The 19,218-nt window shown below is 40.1% G+C and overlaps 1 protein-coding gene across 23 annotated transcripts in view; it reads left to right on the top strand.

Moving 5' to 3' along the window:
- ABI1 (abl interactor 1) overlaps window positions 1-19,218 on the top strand; it is a 118,504-nt gene that overhangs the window by 20,107 nt on the left and 79,179 nt on the right. For 22 of the 23 annotated variants that reach the window (XM_055274948.2, XM_063637321.1, XM_055274943.2 and 19 more), the window contains exon 2: window positions 17,967-18,134. In XM_055274948.2, the coding sequence (XP_055130923.1) occupies window positions 17,967-18,134 (168 nt within the window). Of the gene's footprint in view, window positions 1-5,924; window positions 6,009-17,966; window positions 18,135-19,218 lie in introns of those variants that run through there. The other variant, XM_063637323.1, reaches the window with a different exon arrangement.

Raw genomic sequence — 19,218 nt, 5'->3', positions numbered from 1 at the left:
CTTTGTTATACAGCCTGAATTTTAATTACTATGCTAGAATCTAATGGTAGTGGTTGATGATGGACCAAAACTGTGTTGGTATGGCCCATATACTAGATGCATACCTTTTTAAAAATGCTTTTGTACCCTGTTAATTGGTGTTTAGATTTCTAAGTGATTAAATTATCTATTTGCCTGGGATCTGATGTGATAATTTATTAATAAATTTTTTTTGTCTCGTTTCTATTTTATAATATACATGTGTGAACAGAATATCCCTCTGTTCACATCTCAGATTTTTTGGAATAGCAGTATTATAGAAAATTCAATTGATTACAGTAGAGATTAATTCATACTTACAGCTTTGTAATTTTTATACTCTTCCAAAACAGATTAAGAAATTAGGATACACATAATTTGTCAGGTAGTGTTATACTGGTCCTGATTTTTGGTTTGGAAAATGTGATTAATGAGTCACTAGGTTGGAGATAGCTAAGACTATCCTGTGAAACTGTGTTGTAAGCTAGTTTAAGTGAGTGTCTTAGTCTGTTTGTGTTGCTACAAAGGAATACTTCAGGCTGGGTAATTTATTTGACTTGTGGCTCTGCAGACTGTATAAGAAGCATGGTGCCAACATCTGCTTCTGATGAGTGCTTCAAGTTGCTTCCACTTGTAGCTGAAGGGAAGGGAGCTGACATTTGCAGAGATCACTTGGCAAGAAGCAAGGTGGGGAGGTGCTAGACACTTTTTAACAACCAGCCCTTTGGAAGTAGTAGAGCAAGAATTTACCTGAGGACCCCAAGCCATTCATGAGGGATCCTCCCCCATGACCCAGACACCTCCCATTAGGATCCACCTCCAACATTGGGGATCATATTTCAGCATGAGGTTTGAGGGGACAAACATCTAAACTACAGCAGTGAGGAAATACAATCGATAGAAGGACAAGGTACTTTTGCTAGTATTCATAGAATCTTGAATTTGTTTTTTTGTTTTTGTTTTTGTTTTTTTTTTGATACAGGATCTCTCTATGTCACCCTGGCTGGAGTGCAGTGGTGTGATCATAGCTCATTGTGGCCCCAAAGTCCTGGGTTCCAGCAGTCCTCTTGCCTTAGCCTTCCAAGTAGCTGGGACTACAGGCATGTGCTACCATTTTTGCCATCTTTACCTCTTTAAAGTGCTAACTTTAAAGATCTTTTTATTTATTTATTTTTTTTTTTTGTAGTGACACGGTTTTGCTGTGTTTCTGTGTCTGCTCTCAAACTCCTGGCCTCAAGTGATCCTCCTACCTTGACTTCCCAAAGCATTGGGATTACAGGTGTGAGCCACCAAGCCTGGCACGATTTTTTTTTTTTTTTAAAAACGGAAGTACTTCTTTTTCTCAAGTCAGTTAAGGGTGGTGCTGATTGTGACAGTGTTAACTACCACCCTACCTAGTAGTTTGTTAAAAGATGCATTATACTGCTTAAGTAATTTCCTAGTAAAGTTACCTTTTTTTTTTCCCCTTATTTTTGTTTTTGAGACAGGGTCCTGCTCTGTCACCCAGGCTGGAGTGCAGTGGTGTGATCTCGGCTCACTGCAGCCTCAACCTCCTGGGCTCAAGCAGTCCTCCCACCTCAGCCTCCCCAGTAGCTAGGACTATAGGCTCATGCCACCATGCCTGGCTAATTTTTATATTTTTGTAGAGACGGGGTTTTGCCATGTTCTCCAGGCTAGTCTCGAATTCCTTAGCCCAAGCAATCCACTTTCCTCAGCTTCCCAAAGTGTTGGGATTACCGGCGTCAGCCACCATGCCTGGCTAGTTAAATTTATTTGGGCATGAATTAAAGATGTGATTTTGTCACTTCAGTGAAGGATAACCTAGAAACGTGTTAAATGTTTAATTTTTGTTTCTTCCATTTCTAGAACCCTATGTATAGAACATCAATTGTTTCATAGATCAAAAACATTCTCAGTTATCCTGAGAACATTTACTTTCTCAGTCTCCTCTGTTTACCCTCCCAGTGAATTAAAATTCATGTGGTATGCAGCGTAGTTAATGATGACTTGGAGTGGTTCATCGTAGAGGCCACATAAGAATTATACTTTGTTCATTTTTAGAATTATAAATGGAGGCAGTGTGGCATAGTGGCAGACCGTGGTCTTTGGGAGACGTAGTGGTTCTATTCTTCCTAGCAGTGTTATCTTGGGCAAGTTACTTAACCACTACAAATTTCTTGTTCCTCATTGTTTGCTAGGCTAAGTGGGATATTTCACTTAAAGATGTCTTTCTTGTTTACATGTCACAGAATACATATTGCAACAGAATCCTTGTCTCCTTTTTTGTGTCCTTTGATTTCCACAATCTAGTTTATAAAACTGCAGCTGAAGTGATGTTTCTAAAGCCTGAAACTAGTCATATTTTTTCTGCCTGAAAATTCTTTAGTGTTTCCCCACTAGCCTTACGATGAAATCCACATTCCCTAAAATGCTCTGAAGGGCCTATAGTATTTCTGGAGCCTTGTGGTATATTCCCCCATTGGGTCTACTGTTGTAGGCTTACTCACCTTTAAACAGGTACTGTTCATTTCATTTTGCTTGGAACCCTGTCCTCTGCTCTTTCCTCTTCCCTTTCCCTAAACTGATTCTGATGTTTAGAACATTGGGTAAAATGAAATTCCCATACCTCAGGTGCATGTGAAAGATTAAGAGTTGGCTGGGCATGGTGGCTCATGCCTGTAATCCCAGCACTTTGGGAGGCTGAGGTGGGTGGATCACGAGCTCAAGAGTTTGAGACCAGCCTGGCCAAGATGATGAAACCCTGTCTCTACTAAAAATACAAAAATCAGCTCGGTGTGGTGGCGGTCACCTGTAATCCTAGCTACTTGGGAGGTTGAGGCAGGAGAATCACTTGAACCTAGGAGGTGGAGGTTGCAGTGAGCTGAGATTGTGCTACTGTACTCTAGCCTGGGTGACAGAGCAAGACTCTGTCTCGAAAAAAAAAAAAGTAATAAGATTAAGAGCTGTGTAAAGATCAGTATCGGTGAGCTTTCATTAGTGCCTTCATCTGTGAAACCACGATACCTGCTTAGGTTACTATGTGAAAATGCTTTGAAAACTAAGCTGGGTGTGGTAGCTCATGCCTCTAATCCCAGCACTTTGGGAGGCCAAGGCAGGTGGATCACTTGAGGCCTGGAATTTGAGACCAGCCTGGGCAACATGAGGAAACCCTGTCTCTACTAAAGATACAAAAATTAGTTGGGCATGGTGGCACACCTGTAATCCCAGCTACTGAAGAGGCTGAGGCATGTGAATCGCTTGAACCTAGGAGGCAGAGGTTGCAGTAAGCTGAGATGGATCGCACCACTGCACTCTAGCTTGGGCAGCAGAGTGAGACTCTGTTTCAAAAACAAAAACACCAGAAAAAGAAAATTAAATACTAATTATACATAACTGTTAACAGTATTGCTGTCAAGTATATATTTTGGGTATTTATAAGAAGATATCATTTCCTAATGTTTGAAGTTAAAGATTATTCTAATTGTGAATAGAATTGTGTCCTCCTGCCATCCTTATGTTGAAGTCTCAAACCCGTCTTCCCCACCATGTGACTGTATTGGAGCTAGGGCCTTTAAGGAGGTGAATATGGTTAAATGAGGTCATAAGGCTGGAGCCCTGATCCCATAGAACTAGGGTACTTATAAAAGAGGAAATGACAACAGAGATTGGACTCTCTCTGCCATGTGAGGACACGGCGAGAAGGTAGCTGTCTGGAAGCCAGGAAGAAATCCCTTGCTAGAACCAGAACTTACTGGAACCTTGATTGTGGACTTCCCGGCCTTCAGAACTGTGAGAAAATACATTTCTCTTGTTGAAGCCATGCAGTCTGTGGTATTTTGTTAATGGCAGCTCAAGCCGACTGTATATTTAATACAGTTGAAAATATAATTGCCTTGTGGGAAAGGCAAACTAGAGTGATTTCTCAGGTAACATTTTAATGAGTAACATAACCAGCTGTAAATTACTGGACTAGTTTAGAAAACAGCCTCAGTAATTTGAGAATTACTTTAGTAGATCTTTTGTCTATGTAACTAGGGGGTATTATTATAAATTGTTACTTTGTGGTTCAGCCAAGACCCTTTTTATGAAGGTACTTTCTCCTCCCATATAAAAGTTAAATCATTTAGGATGCATTTGGCTATAAGTAATACAACTCAGTTAACTTAAACAGTAAGGAACATTTATTATTTCATGTAACAAATTCCAAGGTAGGAATTTAGGGTTAGAGTTGGGGTTAATTCTTCAGCTCAGTATCATCAAGGATTCACATTCTTTACATTTTCACCCTCAGTTTTGGTGGGGTGGTAGGGAGGTACTATTAGCCTTATGCTTAGTTTCCTGGTATCTGCAACATGGTTGCAACAGAAATGTTACGTGGTTATTGTGGATCATTTGGAAAATGTCACAAGAGGGAAAGGATGAAAACATAAATCACTCATAATCCAACTGTTTACATGCCTATCTTCTCATTGTCTGGCATATTAGTTTGTACAGGTACTAATTATATCAGACAAAATTAGGTCACACTGTTTACACAAATACATGTTGTCCTTTTCCACTAAGATACTATCAAGAGGCCGGGCGCAGTGGCTCACACCTGTAATCCCAGCACTTTGGAAGGCTGAGGCAGGTGGATTGCCTGAGGTCAGGAGTTCGAGACCAGGCTGGCTAACATGGTGAAACCCTGTCTCTACTAAAAGTACAAAAAATAGCCAGGTGTGGTGGCGCATGCCTGTGGTCCCAGCTACTTGGGAGGCTGAGGCAGGAGAATCGCTTGAACCCGGGAGGTGGAGGTTGCAGTGAGCTGAGATTGCGCCACTACACTCCAGCCTGGGTGACAGAGCAAGACTCTGTCTCAAAAAAACAAAAAACAAACAACAAAAAAAGATACTATCAAGAGAATTATCCATGTCATTAAAATTCTCAGTAAAAATAGGCTGGGCACAGTGGCTCATTCTTGTAATCCTAGCAGTTTAGGAGGCTGAGGCAGGAGGATTCTTTGAGCTCAGGAGTTCGAGACCAGCCTGGGCAACATGGTGAGACCCCGTCTTTATAAAAAATGCAAAAAAAGTTAGTCAGGCATGATGGCATGTGCCTGTAGTGCCAGCTACTTGGGAGGATCCCTTGAGCCCAGGATTTCAAGGCTGCAGTGAGCCATAATCGAGCCACTGCACTCTAGCCTGGACCCTGTCTCAAAAAAAAAAAAAAAAAAATTCTTAGTAAAAATATTTTTTTCCCTTCATGTAATGGTTGTTGAAAAAGTTGGATACAGAAAAATAGAATATTAAAAATTACCCATATCTCACAACTCAGAAATTACCACTCATATATCAGTATATTTCCTTTTAGAACATTTGTGTGTGTGTATATTTAAAATTAGGTATAGAATAATTTTTTTTTCCTTTGGAGACAGAGTCTAACTGTTTCACCGAGGCTGGAATGCAGTGGTGTGATCATGGCTCACTGCAGCCTCAACCTTCTGGGCTTAAGCGATCCTTTCATCTTAGCCTCCCAAGTAGCTGGGACCACAGGGTGTGTGCCACCACACCCTGCTAATTTTTAAATTTTTTGTAGAGACGAGGTCTTGCTGTGTTGCTCAGGCTGTTCTTTAACTCCTGAACTCAAGTGATCCTCCCACTTGGGCCTCCCAAAGTGCTGGAATTACAGGTGTGCGCCACTGTGCCTGACTAATTTTAGTTTTTTGAGGAGTCTTCATACTGTTCTTCATAATGGCTGTACTAATTTACGTTTCAACCAACAGGGTACGGGTGTTCCCCTTTCTTCATGTCCTCTCTAGCATCTTTTATTGCCTGTCTTTTTGATATAAGCCATTTTAACTGGGGGTGAGATGATATTGCATTGTGGGTTTTTTTTTTTTTGAGGTGGAGTCTTGCTCAGTCGCCCACGTTGGAGTGCAGTGGCACTGCAGCCTCTGTCTCTCGGTTCAGGTGATTGTCGTGCCTCAGCCTCTTGAGTAGCTGGAATTATAGGTGAGTGCCACCACACCTGACTAATTTTTGTATTTTTAGTAGAGATGGGGTTTCACCATGTTGACCAGGCTCTTCTCAAAGTCCTGACCTCAAGTGATTTGCCTGCCTTGGCCTCCCAAACTGCTGGGATTACAGGTGTGAGCTACTGTGCCCAGCTTAATATTTGTATTTTTAGTAGAGACAGGGTTTCACTATGTTGCCTAGTCTGGTCTTGAACTCCGGACCTCAGGTGATCCACCTGCCTTGGCCTCCCAAAGCGCTGGGATTACAGGCGTGAGCCACCGTGCCTGGTCTGTTGCATGGTGGTTTTGATTTGTGTTTCTCTGATTAATGATGTTGAGCATTTTTTCACATAACTGTTTGCCATTTGTGTGTCTTCTTTTGTGTGTGTGTGTGTGTGTTTTGTATGTCTCGAGAAGTATCTGTCCAGATCTTTTGCCATTTTCCTTTTGGATTATTTGTTTTTTGCCATTGCATTGTATGAGCTCCTTATATATTCTGGTTATTGGTCCTATGTCAGATGATGGTTTGCAAATATTTTCTCCCATCTATGGGTTGTCATTTTACTTTGTTGATTGTTTCCTTTCTTATGCAGAGCTTTTTAGCTTTATGTAGTTCCATTTGACTTTGCTTTGTTGTCTGTGCTTTTGAGGTTGTCATTTTTATTGACTAGATGATATTCCAGTATATTAAATCTTGTTTCTTTTTTGTTTTTTTGAGATGGAGTCTCCCTCTGTCGCCCAGGCTGGAGTGCAGTGGCGTGATCTCAGCTCACTGCAACCTCTACCTTCTGGGTTCAAGCGATTCTCCTGCCTCACCCTCATGAGTAGCTGGGACTACAGGCGTGTGCCACCACGCCCGGCTAATTTTTGTTTTTTTAGCAGAGCCGGGGTTTCACCATGTTGGCCAGGCTGGTCTCAAACTCCTGACCTCAGGTGATCTACCCACTTTGGCCTCCCAAAGTGCTGGATTACAGGCATGAGCCACTGTGCCTGGCCCCAGTATATTAATTTTTTAATAATTTGTCATTGGCTATTTAGATCTCTTCTAGTTTTTTTGGTGTTGTAAATAAAGGTGGCATGAACATCCTTGAATGTACAGATTTTTTGCATTTGGCTATTTATTTCTTTTGGGTGAACTTGTAGTGAATGTGTGTGTGTGTGTGTGTGTGTGTGTGTATAAATATTGTGATATACATTATCTGATTGTATTTTTTTAGTAGTATGTGAGAGTATTTGCCCAAGCTGTATTCTTGATCATCATGGCTCTTGCTATATAATTCCTTTTAAGAAGAATTAAAATTACATGAGAAGATAACTTGTTAACATGGAAGGAGTTAATGGAAGGAAGCGAATGTTTTGGACTAATAGAGCTATTTTCTATTAGTAATACTTAAGTATATAACAGATTATGTGTTGAAATGTAGTTCTTTCTAGAGCTGGGGTTTTTCAGGTTTTGTATTAAGACTGTTTTTGAAATATAAGCCTTGTAGTGGGGTGTAGGATGGTAAAAGAGTTAGTTTGGGGAAAATGTCATTGTCTTAGGCTATAGCTGTGGTAAAACTTAAAATTTCAGAGGCTAATTATCTAGTTATTGGGAATACCCTGGGGATACAGATTGAATTGAAAAGGTTTAAAAATATTCTACATTATGGTTGAACTTGGAATTCTGTATACTGAGTATGTATGCTAGCAGTTGATTGTTCTGTGTAGCTCTCCCGTTAAAGAAGAGAGTATGCCCCAACTGGCATTCCTGTCAGTCACGACTGTGTGACACCACAGGCAGCAGAGGCTTCCCTAGATGTTGCTGGGAATGAATGGGCTTCCAGACCTCTTAGCAGTTGCTTAAGTGGGAGGTGGTAGGGAGGGGCTGTGTTAAAGCTTATAATGAAAGGTCTCAACCTGAATTGTCATGCAAAAAATTTATTTTTTTTGCTGGATACTTGCCATAACCTGGTAGGATTTCTTTTTAGTTTTCACTTTTATTGGAATAGGCATTCTGTTAGAGAAAATTAGATCCTTTTAGTGGTAGCTAGGCATTGCATATATGTATGCCCTAGTCCCCATGACTCTGTACTTAATAGATTATTTGTCAGTAATGAACCAGCATTTGGCCCATGTGCTGTTTTTTCCTGATCCTCTCCTCTCTCTCCACAAAGTGATTATGGATTCTTCCTGGAAGGTTTCTCAGGTCTCTAACCAACCAGCCCGTTTGTTGGCCTTCAGCAAAGTAGATGTTAGTTTTTGTGTACTTTATAGTGTATAAAATTATTCATGCAACAGGTATTAAAACCTGAGATTTAAAATCCTTTCCATTGGTGTTAACATACATTATTTATTTATTTATTTTATTTATTTATTTTTTTGAGATGGAGTCTCGCTTTGTTGCCCAGGCTGGAGTGCAGTGGTGTGATCTCGGCCCACTGCAAGCTCCTCCTCTCGGCTTCATGCCATTCTCCTGCCTCAGCCTCCCAGGTAGCTGGGACTACAGGCGCCCACCACCACTCCCAGCTAATTTTTTTGTATTTTTTAATAGAGACGGGGTTTCACTGTGTTAGCCAGGATGGTTTCAATCTCCTGACCTTGTGATCCGCCTGCCTTGGCCTCCCAAAGTGCTGGGATTACAGGAGTGAGCCACTGCGCCCGGCCAACATACTTTATTTTTTAAAAGGCCCTTAAATCGAGAAGTGTTTCTTATATACTGTATTTCATGAATTCTAGTAACTGCCCCTTCCCTACTTAGTATCTCTGAAATTGGGAAACATTTTACAAGTAGTCATGTCCTTAAAAAGTCATCAGCCAGTCAGCGGTCATGGCATATTTGTCATTGTTTGTGCTTATGTGAATTTGGTTGTTTTTCCTTGTGGCTTAACTGGATTATTGCACCCTTAACCTTTTGAACAACAAACCATTTAAGGACCATTTGAGGATAGGATAGAAGCCAAGTTTTTGTCGTAAAACATTTTTTTGACGTCTTTTGGTAAAATCAATAAATTAGCTTCATCAGCATTTGCAGAATTGGTGTTGGCAGCTTGGAAGAAAATCATGGGAAGAAAACTCTGGAAATAGTGTGCAATGCTATTTTAGATGTTCCATTATTTGTAAGGGGAAGTTCACAGCATCAGCTATTAATATATAATATTCTTGACACAATGTTCAATCTGAATCTAATCATGAGGAAACAATCAGATAAATCCAGGTTGTAAGATTTTTTATAAGATACCTGGATTTAACAAATAATTTCTATGTTTTGAAAGGAAAAAAGGGTCAGCATTGGGAGTGTGTTCTGTATTTAAGGATATGAAATAGAAATATGACTGTTAACAGCTGTGAACAATCTTTGATTAGATCTTAGATCATATGGAACAAAATAAAACATATGTAAAGAGGTTTTTTTTTCCTTTGAGACAGAGTCTCGCTTTGTCGCCCAGGCTGGAGTACAGTGGCACTATCTTGGCTCACTGCAACCTCTGCCTCCTGGGTTCAAGTGATTCTCATGCCTCAGCCTGCCGAATAGCTGGGGCATGCCACCATTCCTGGCTACTTTTTGTATTTTTAGTAGAGATGGGGTTTCACCATGCTGGCCAGGCTGGTCTTGAACTCCTGACCTTAAGCCATCCACCTGCCTGGGCCTCCCAAACTGCTGGGATTACAGATGTGAACCATGACCAGCCACATGTTTTGCATTTTTTTTTTTTTTTTGGAAGTTAGAGAAATTTGGGTATAGGTTTGGATTAGAGATGAGTTAAAAGTTATAAAAGAGAAATATGGTGTGACAGATGTGACATTTCTAGAAGGAATGGGAGGAGAGTTATGGAAACAAAATGGTAGAAACAAAATGTTAGAAAACTTTAAAAAATGCACATGAGACCCTTGTTTTGTTATCTAAGTGGGGTTATTAGACTGTTATCAGTCCCAGCAACTCAGGAGGCTGAGGTGGGAGGATCAGTTGAACCCAGGAGATCAAGGCTGCAGTGAGCTATTATCGTGCCACTGCACTCCAGCCTTGGGTACAGAGAAAGACGCTGTCTTTAAAATTAAAAAATGGGCAAAATATTTGAACATTTTATCAATGAAGAAATGGATGCTACACAAGCACTTGAAAACATTATGATTTGATAGCAAAATGGAAATTAAAACCATAATGAGATATCACTGTATACCTACTAGAATATTTAAAATTAAAAAGACTGACCATACCAAGTGTTGACAAGGATGTGGAACACTAGAATTTTCATAAGTTTCCAGTGAGAATGCCAAATAATATTGTTTCTGTTTCTTTGTAAAATAGTTTGGTAGTTTCTTCTTCTTTTCTTTTCTTTTTTCTTTTTTAAAGGAGACAGGGTCTTGTTCTGTTGCTTAGGCTTGGAGTGTAGTGATGCAATCACAGCTCACTGCAGCCTCAACCTCCCTGGCCCAACTGATCCTCCCGCCTCAAGCTCCCAAATAGCTGGGACCACAGGCACAAGCCACCAGGCCTATCTGATTTTTTATTTTTGTAGAGACAGGGTCTCACTGTGTTGCTCAGGCTGGTCTGGAACTCCTGAGCTTAAGCAGTGCTCTCACCTTGACCTCCCAAAATGCTGAGATTACAATCATAAGCCACCATGCCCAGCTGGTAGTTTCTTACAATGTTAAATATACACTTAACTTACCATGTGACTCAGCAGTCGTATCTTTAGGTATTACCCAAAAGAAATGAAAACATACCTCCACATAAGACCTTCTACTCAAATATTCATAGTAGTCCAGAACTGGAAACAACCCAAATGTCCATCAGCTGATAAATGGAGAAACAAATTATGACACATCCATACAATAGAATACGACTTAGCAGTAACAAGGATGAATCTTAAGGGCATTCTGCTAAGTGGAAGAAGCCAGATACAGAAGACTGTAGCTTTCAGTTCTATTTATATGAAATTCTAGAAAAGGCAAAACTGTTGTGACAGAAGGGAAGTCAGTGGTTTCCAGGGTCCAGAGGATGGTGAGGGAGTTATGAGGGAAATGTTCTTTATCATGGTGGTTATACTACTGTACCCATTTATCAAAGCACATTGAATTGTACACTGAAAATTTTAAAATTTTAATATATGCATTTCGTACTTAGTATTAATGCTGACTTCCCTTCCTCATCCAAGAAAAAAATGATCCATAGCATCCTACAAAAGTCGCTAGTGACTTTTTGGTTTGTTTTTAACTTTTTAATATTGTTATGAAGTCTTAAATGTAAACATTTTGTGTGTTTCATTCCATTGCAGTTATGAGCCTCATTGATCCTTACATTGAGTCCTTTTGACATGACCCTAGAAAATTCCTCAGTGGCTTTTTTGTTTTGTTGTTTATTTATTAAAATTGACATATAAAAATTGTGTATATTTATGGTGTACAATATTTTTTGAAATGTTCATACATTGTGTAATGTCTAAGTTAAGCTAATTAACATACATTGCCTCACATACTTTCTTTTTGTGGTGAGAACCTTAAAATTTACTCTCAGCAATTTTTTTTTTTTTTTTTTGAGACAGAGTCTCGCTCTGTCGCCCAGGCTGGAGTGCAGTGGTGCAATCTCGGCTCACTGCAAGCTCCGCCTCCCGGGTTCACGCCGTTCTCCTGCCTCAGCCTCTCCAAGTAGCTGGGACTACAGGCGCCCGCCACCACGCCCGGCTAATTTTTTGTATTTTTAGTAGAGACGGGGTTTCACCGTGGTCTCGATCTCCTGACCTCGTGATCCGCCCGCCTCAGCCTCCCAAAGTGCTGGGATTACAAGCGTGAGCCACCGCGCCCAGCCAACAATTTTTAAGTATAGAATATGTTATTGTTAACTATAGCCACCAAATTGTAACCAGGTACCTTTTGATATACAGCCTGTTTTAGGTGCATCACTATACGGATAATAGGTGGTGCTCCATGGCTACTAGATAGTCTTTATTCTTAGATCTTTTCATTGGACAGAGCTGGGATATTAAGATATGATATGATAAATTACATTTTAGGTTTAAACTGGTGCTTTTTTTTTTTTTTTTTGAGATGGAGTCTCACTGTCGCCTAGGTTGGAGTGCAGTGGTGCGATCTGGGCTCACTGCAAGCTCTGTCTCCCAGGTTCACGCCATTCTCCTGCCTCAGCCTCCCGAGTAGCTGGGACTACAGGCGCCTGCCACCACACCCGGCTAATTTTTTGTATTTTTAGTAGAGACGGGGTTTCACTGTGGTCTCGATCTCCTGACCTTGTAATCCACCCGCCTTGGTCTCCCAAAGTGCTGGGATTACAGGTGTGAGCCACCGTGCCCGGCTAAACTGGTGCTTTTAGTTTAAATCTAGAACTATAGGATTCTTTCTTAACCTGGCTTTTCTTATGTCAAAATCTATTTTGAACCATGCCCCAACTCTCAGTTCTCAATGACATAATTAATGATTTGCTATATCCCACCCTATGCAAATAACAGTATCAGGGTAATAATTTCAGTACTAACACCAGCAATAAAGAGACTAAAAACAATTTCAGTTTCTCCTTCCCCTCTTTCAATTACTTTTATTCTAATGGTAAATCCTATTAAGAGTGTACAGTCGAATTACTGTGCTTTGAAGCCACTTGTAGAGTGGTTTCTCTCTGGTTAAGGCCACTAATTGGATGCACAGTTAGGCTCATTTGATTAATATACCTTTACTTTGGGGTAATTCCTTTTTAATTTAAATTTTATTTTATAATTGTGTGAATTATTTACAGGCATGCTTCTCTTTATTGTGCTTTGCTTTATTGTGCTTTGCAGACTGCGTGTTTTACAAATTGAAGGTTTCTGGCAACCTTGCATCGAGCAAGTCTGTTGGTGCTGTTTTCTAAGGGCATGTGCTTACTTTGTATGTCTCTGTCATATTTTGGTAATTCTTAAAATATTTCAAACCTTTTTATTATTACTGTATCTGTTATGGTGATATTTGATGTTACTACTGTAATCGTTTTAGGGCATCACAAACTGCACTCATGTGAGATGGTGAACTTAGTAATTGTTGTATGTTCTGACTGTACCACCAACTGACGATTCCTTCTGTCTCTTCCTCTCTTTGGGCCTCCCTATTGCCTGAGATGCAAAAATATTGAAATTGGGCCAATTCATAATCCTATGTTGGCCTCTAAGTGTTCAAGTGAAAGAATTGTGTGTTTCTCATTTAAAATCAAAAACTACTAATGGGAGCTTAGCAAGGAAGGCAAGTCAAAAGCTGAGATAGGCCAAACGTTAAGCCTCTTGCTCCAAACATTAGCTAAGTTGTGAATGCAAAGGAAAAGTTCTTGAAGGACATTAAAAGGGCTAGTCCACTGAATACATGAATCATAAGAAAGAGAAAAGCCGGCCGGGTGCAGTAGCTCACGCCTGTAATCCCAGCACTTTGGGAGGCTGAGGCAGGTGGAATCACAAGGGTCAGGAGTTCAAGACCAGCCTGGCCAGCATGACAAAACCCCGTCTCTAACTAAAAATACAAAAAATAGCCGGGCATGGTGGCTTATGCCTGTAGTCCCAGCTACTTGGGAAGCTGAGGCAGGAGAATTGCTTGAACCCAGCAGGCAGAGTTTGCAGTGAGCCGAGATCACTCCATTGCACTCCAGCCTGGGTGACAGAGCGAGACTCCATCTCCAAAAAAAAAAAAAAAAAAAGAAAAAAAAAAAGAAAGTGAAAAGCCTTATTGCTGATAGGGAGAAAGTTTTAGTGGTCTGGATAGAACGTCAAACCAGGCTGGGCGCGGTGGCTCACGCGTGTAATCCCTGCACTTTGGGAGGCTGAGGTGGATGGATCACAAGGTCAGGCGATCGAGACCATCCTGGCTAACATGGTGAAACCCCATCTCTACTAAAAATACAAAAAATTATCCAGGTGTGGTGGCAGGCACCTATAGTCCCAGCTGCTTGGGAGGCTGAGGCAGGAGAATGGCATGAACCTGGGAGGTGGAGCATGTGGTGAGCCGAGATCGCGCCACTGCACTCCAGCCTGGGTGACAGAGCGAGACTCTGTCTCAAAAGAAAAAAAAAAAGAAGATCAAATCAGGCTGGGCACGGTGGCTGACGCCTGTAATCCTTTCACTTTGGGAGGCCGAGGCTGGTGGATCATGAGGTCAGGAGATTGAGACCAGCCTGGATAACATGATGAAATCCTGTCTCTACTAAAAATACAAAAAATTAGCCGGGCGTGGTGGCTCCGTGCCTGTAGTCCCAGCTACTTGGGAGGCTGAGGCAGGAGAATCGCTTGAACCCGGGAGGTGGAAGTTGCAGTGAGCCAAGATTGTGCCAGTACACTCCAGCCTGAGCAACAGAGTGAGACTCCGTCTCAAAAAAAAAAAGAAAAGTCGAACTAGCCACAATATTCCCTTAAGCCAAAGCCTAATTCAGAACAAGGCCCTAACTCTGTTCAGTTCTGTGAAGGCTGAGAGAGGTGAGGTGAGAAAGCTATAGAAGAAAAGTTGGAAGCCAGCTGGTTCATGAGCTTTAAGGAAAGCGGCCATCTCTGTAACGTGAAAGTGCAAGGTAAAGCAGCAAGTGCTGATGTAGAAGCTGCAGCAAGTTACCCAGAAGATCTAGCTAAGATTATCGAAGGTTGCTACACTTAATAACATTTTCCATGTATACGAAACAGTCTTCTATTGGGAGAAGATGCCATCTAGGGCTTTTACAAGGAGAGAGGAGAAGCCCATGCCTGGCCTTCAAAGACAGGCTGACTCTCTTGTTAGGGGCTACTGCAGCTGGTGACTTTAAGTTGAAGCCAGTGCTCATTTGCCATTCTGAAAATCCTAGGGCCCTTTAGAATTATGCTAAATCTGCTCTGCTTGTGCTCTTTAACCAGAACAACCAAGCCTGGATGACAGCATATCTGTTTACAGCATGGTTTATGGAATCTTTTAAGCCAACTGTTGAGACCTGCTCAGATAAAAAGATTCCATTCAAAATATTACTGCTCGTTGACAGTGCACCTAGTCATCTAAGAGCTCTGATGGTGATGTATAAGGAGATTAATGTTGTTTTCATGCCTGCTAACACATACTTATTTTGCAGCCCCATAGAGTAATTTTGACTTTCCAATCTTACTATTTAAGAAACACATTTCGTAAGGCTATAGCTGCCTTAGATAGTGATTCCTCTGATGAACTTGGGAAAAGTAAATTGAAAACTTTGTGGAAAGGGTTCACCATTCTGGATGCCATTAGGAACATTATTAATTCACAGGAGGAGGTCAGAATATCAACATTAACAGGATTTTGGAGGAAGTTGATTCCAACCCTCATGGATGATGCTGAGGGGTTCAAGACTTCAGTGGAGGAAGTAACTGCAGATATGGTGGGAACAGCAAGAGAACTAACGAGAATTAGAATTGGAGCCCGAAGAAGTGGCTGCAATCTCACAAGAAAACTTGAATGGATGAGTTGTGCCTTTTAGGTGAACAAAGGAAATAATTTCTTGAGATGGAATCTACTCCTGCTGAAGACGCTGTGAACCTTGTTGAAATGACAACAAAGGATTTGGAATATTACATAAACTTAGTTGATAAAGCATCGGTAGGGCTTGAAAGGATTGACTCATTAAAATTTTATTTTATTTATTTATTTTTTTTGAGACAGAGTTTTGCTCTTGTTGCCCAGGTTGGAGTACGGTGGCATGATCTCAGCTCACCACCACCTATGGCTCCTGGGCTCAAGTGATTCTTCTGCCTCAGCCTCCCAAGTAGCTGGGATTACAGGCACATATCACCATGCCAAGCTATTTTTTGTATTTTTGGTAGAAATAGGGTTTCACCATGTTGACCAGGCTGGTCTCGAACTCCTGACTTCACGTAATCCTCCCGCCTTGTCATCCCAAAGTGCTGGGATTACAGGCGTGAGCCACGGCACCCGGCCAAAAAAAAATTTTTTTTTCAGAGACAGGGTCTCACTGTGTTGCCCGGGCTGTCCTCAAACTCTTGGGCTTAAGCAATTCTCCTGCTTCAGTCTCCCAACTGGCCAGGATTACAGGTACAAGCTGCCACTATACCCAGGCTTGATTTCAGTTTTGAAAAAAGTTCTACTGAGGATAAAATGCTATCAAATATTGTATGCCATAGAGAAATCTTGTTAAAACAAAAGTCAATAGATGTAGCAAATTTCATTGTGGTCTTATTTTAAGAAATTGCCCCAGCTACCCCAACCTTCAAAAATCCCACCCTGATCAGTCAGCAGCCATCAACATGGAGGCAAAGCCCTCCACCAGCACACAAATATCAGGACTCTGTGAAGGCTCTGAAGATGGTTAGCATTCTTTTTTAAGCAATAAAGTATTTTTAATTAAGGCATGTACCTAGTTTTTTAAGACATAGTACTATCGCACATTTAATAGACTACAGCATAATATAAACATAACCTTTATATATACACTGTCTCTAGCCAAAACCACAGTATCTTTGCAGTGTGCCTGTATGTAGTTCCAAAGAGAAATCTGTGAAACAAGATATGCTTAAGGGAGTCTGTCTACTATCCACGTTTTCTCTATCCTATTTATTACCTCTCCTCCTGTATGTGATTTTTTTTTTATGTCAAGGTTTGTTTTTCCTTTAAAAAAATAAGCATTTATTTTCATATTTCCCTCTGTTAAGAAGTAGCATATTATACACATTTTTTCTCACTTTTTTTTTCACCTTAGCAATATTCTGGAGATCATGGAGTCATAGTAACAGAGATATTCCTTGAATTCCTTGTCCTTATTACGGCAGTATAATACTCTATTGTGTGGAGATATCATAGCTTATTCAGACAGTCCCTTATTGATAGTTAATGTGGGTTGTTTCCAGTCTTCTGCTATTATAGATAGTGCTGCAGTGAATAACTGTGTACATATCTTTTTGTATTTTTGACAGTGATTTTTTGAGATACATTCCTAAAAGTGAGTTTACTGGGTCAGAAAGTAAATCTATGTGTAATATTGCTGGATATCACTTACCAGTGCATCAGAGTTTTTTCTAACAGCTTTGCTGAGTGTCTTATCAGACTTTTGTATATTTGTCATTTGAGTGAGTGAGAAATAGTATCTCATATTGGTTTGCACTTGCATTTCTTTCCTATAATGAGTGAGGTTGGACATCTTTTCAGTGGTTAAGAGTGGTTCCATTGCTCTTTTGGTGAGCTTTCTGTTAGATCTCTGTTCCATTTTTTTTTCTGCGTAGAACTGGAAGGGACATGAGACCATTTTGTTTAGTCTCTGAGTTCATGACACTGATACCTGGAGAAATAAATGATTTTCCTGAAGTCGTAGGTAGCTAGCATAGCCTTTTTTTTTTCATTTTTAGATTATATGTTAGTGATATTTACTCTTTGTGGTATAAGTTGTTGATTCCCCTTCTTACCCACATACAGTTTGTCACCTTTTAACTTTGCTCCTCTTTGAGGAGTTCTTGCCTTCTGACTGAGTTATCTGTAGGAGTTTGGGAAGAAGGGGTGGGTAAGGAATTGGAGCACATAAGATTCACAGTAGTTTTTGTGGGGCATGATAGGCTTGAATCATCATAGACAACAAGGAAGTTGGATTTCTGATGGTGGTTAGTGGACACAGGAATATAAGGCAGATTGGATTTAGTCCATTTCATTGTAAGTGGATTGGGAGCTTGAGGCTGACAGTAAAGTCCTTATGATGTAATGCAGTGAATTGGTGATGGAAAGGGTCTAGGCAAGGAGAACCAATTGGTGCAGTGTGTCTCTGATACTGTGACTACAGTTAGTGGCCCCTTTAGTGGATGAGCTACTCAGGAGAGAGTGGTTCCCAGCTGGCACATAGGGATTTCTGCCATGGCTTAATTCAGTAGTATCCTGAGACTATCATATTGGTACAGTGAGTTTTTTTTTTTATTGAATTTCTCTATTAAAATAATATAACTTTGCCTTTCTATAGAATATATATTTAATGAATGTTAATCTAAATAAGTATTTGTTGTTTTTGTTCTTATTTTAGGCTACAGACAAGAGAAAAGCTTTAGAAGAGACCAAAGCCTATACAACCCAATCTCTAGCTAGTGTTGCTTATCAAATAAATGCATTGGCCAACAATGTACTCCAGTTGCTGGATATCCAAGCCTCTCAGCTTCGGAGAATGGAGTCTTCCATCAATCATATCTCACAGGTAGCAGCTTTTAAATTGCTTTAAATTCAATTTAATTAAACTGCAGCATATGCCAAAGAAGTAAATAGCCTGCATGTATGGATTTCTGACTCGTCTTACTGGTGATAATCATTAACACTGTTTTAGTTTGGTAAACCTGCTGTTTTTCTTTTAGTCCGTTTTTATCATGATAAAGTATACATAACATAAAATTGACCATTTTAACCATTTTTAAGTGTATAATTCAGTAGCATTAAGTACATTCACATTGTACAACTGTCACCACTGTCCTACTCTTAAGAGCTTTTCTGACATAAAGTTATTTGTACATAAAGAACAGAATTTTTATAAGTTTTGACACACATGTATACCCATGTGACCATCAACACATTCAAGATAAGGAACCATCCCCTCTCCCCCTGCCAAATTTCTTCATTCTTCTACGTAATCCCTTCCTCCTGTCCCTTGTCCTTATGGTTTCTGTCCCTAGAGATTAAGTTTACATTTTCTAAATTTTTATATAAATGGAATCATACAGTATTTACTATTTTTTTTTTTTGGGTCTGGCATGTTTTACTATGCATAATTATTTTGAGATTCATTCATGTTTTTGCATGTAAAAGTAGTTCACTCTTTTTTATTGCTGAGTAGTTTCTATTGTTACACATTTTGTTTATCTGTTCACATGTTGATGGAAATCTGGGTTGTTTTTAGGTTTTGGCTATTACAAATCCTTTGAAAACATTTGTATGCAAATCTTTGTGTGATCATATGCTTTTATTTCTTTTGGGTAGATACCTCTGTGCGGAATGGAGAGGTCATGTGGTAGGTGTCTGTTTCACTTTAGAAGAACCTACCAATTGTTTTTCAAAGTGGTTATACCACTTAGTCTTAGTTTGCTGAGTGTTCTTACCAGGAATGGGTGATGAATTTTATCAAATGCTTCTTTGCATTTGTTGAAATGATCATATATATGTGTGTGTATGTATATATGTATGTCTATTAATATGTCTATTAATATGGTGAATTACATTGGTTTGTGTGCATATTAGGAATTTTTGCTTCTGTACTCTTGAGTGCTGTTGGGCTGTGGTTTTCTTGTAAT

This window comes from Symphalangus syndactylus, chromosome 4, assembly GCF_028878055.3.
Source record: "Symphalangus syndactylus isolate Jambi chromosome 4, NHGRI_mSymSyn1-v2.1_pri, whole genome shotgun sequence".
Lineage (NCBI taxonomy): Eukaryota > Metazoa > Chordata > Mammalia > Primates > Hylobatidae > Symphalangus > Symphalangus syndactylus.
Note: the sequence above shows the minus strand (reverse complement) of the source record. Positions and strands in the feature narration are given on the sequence as shown.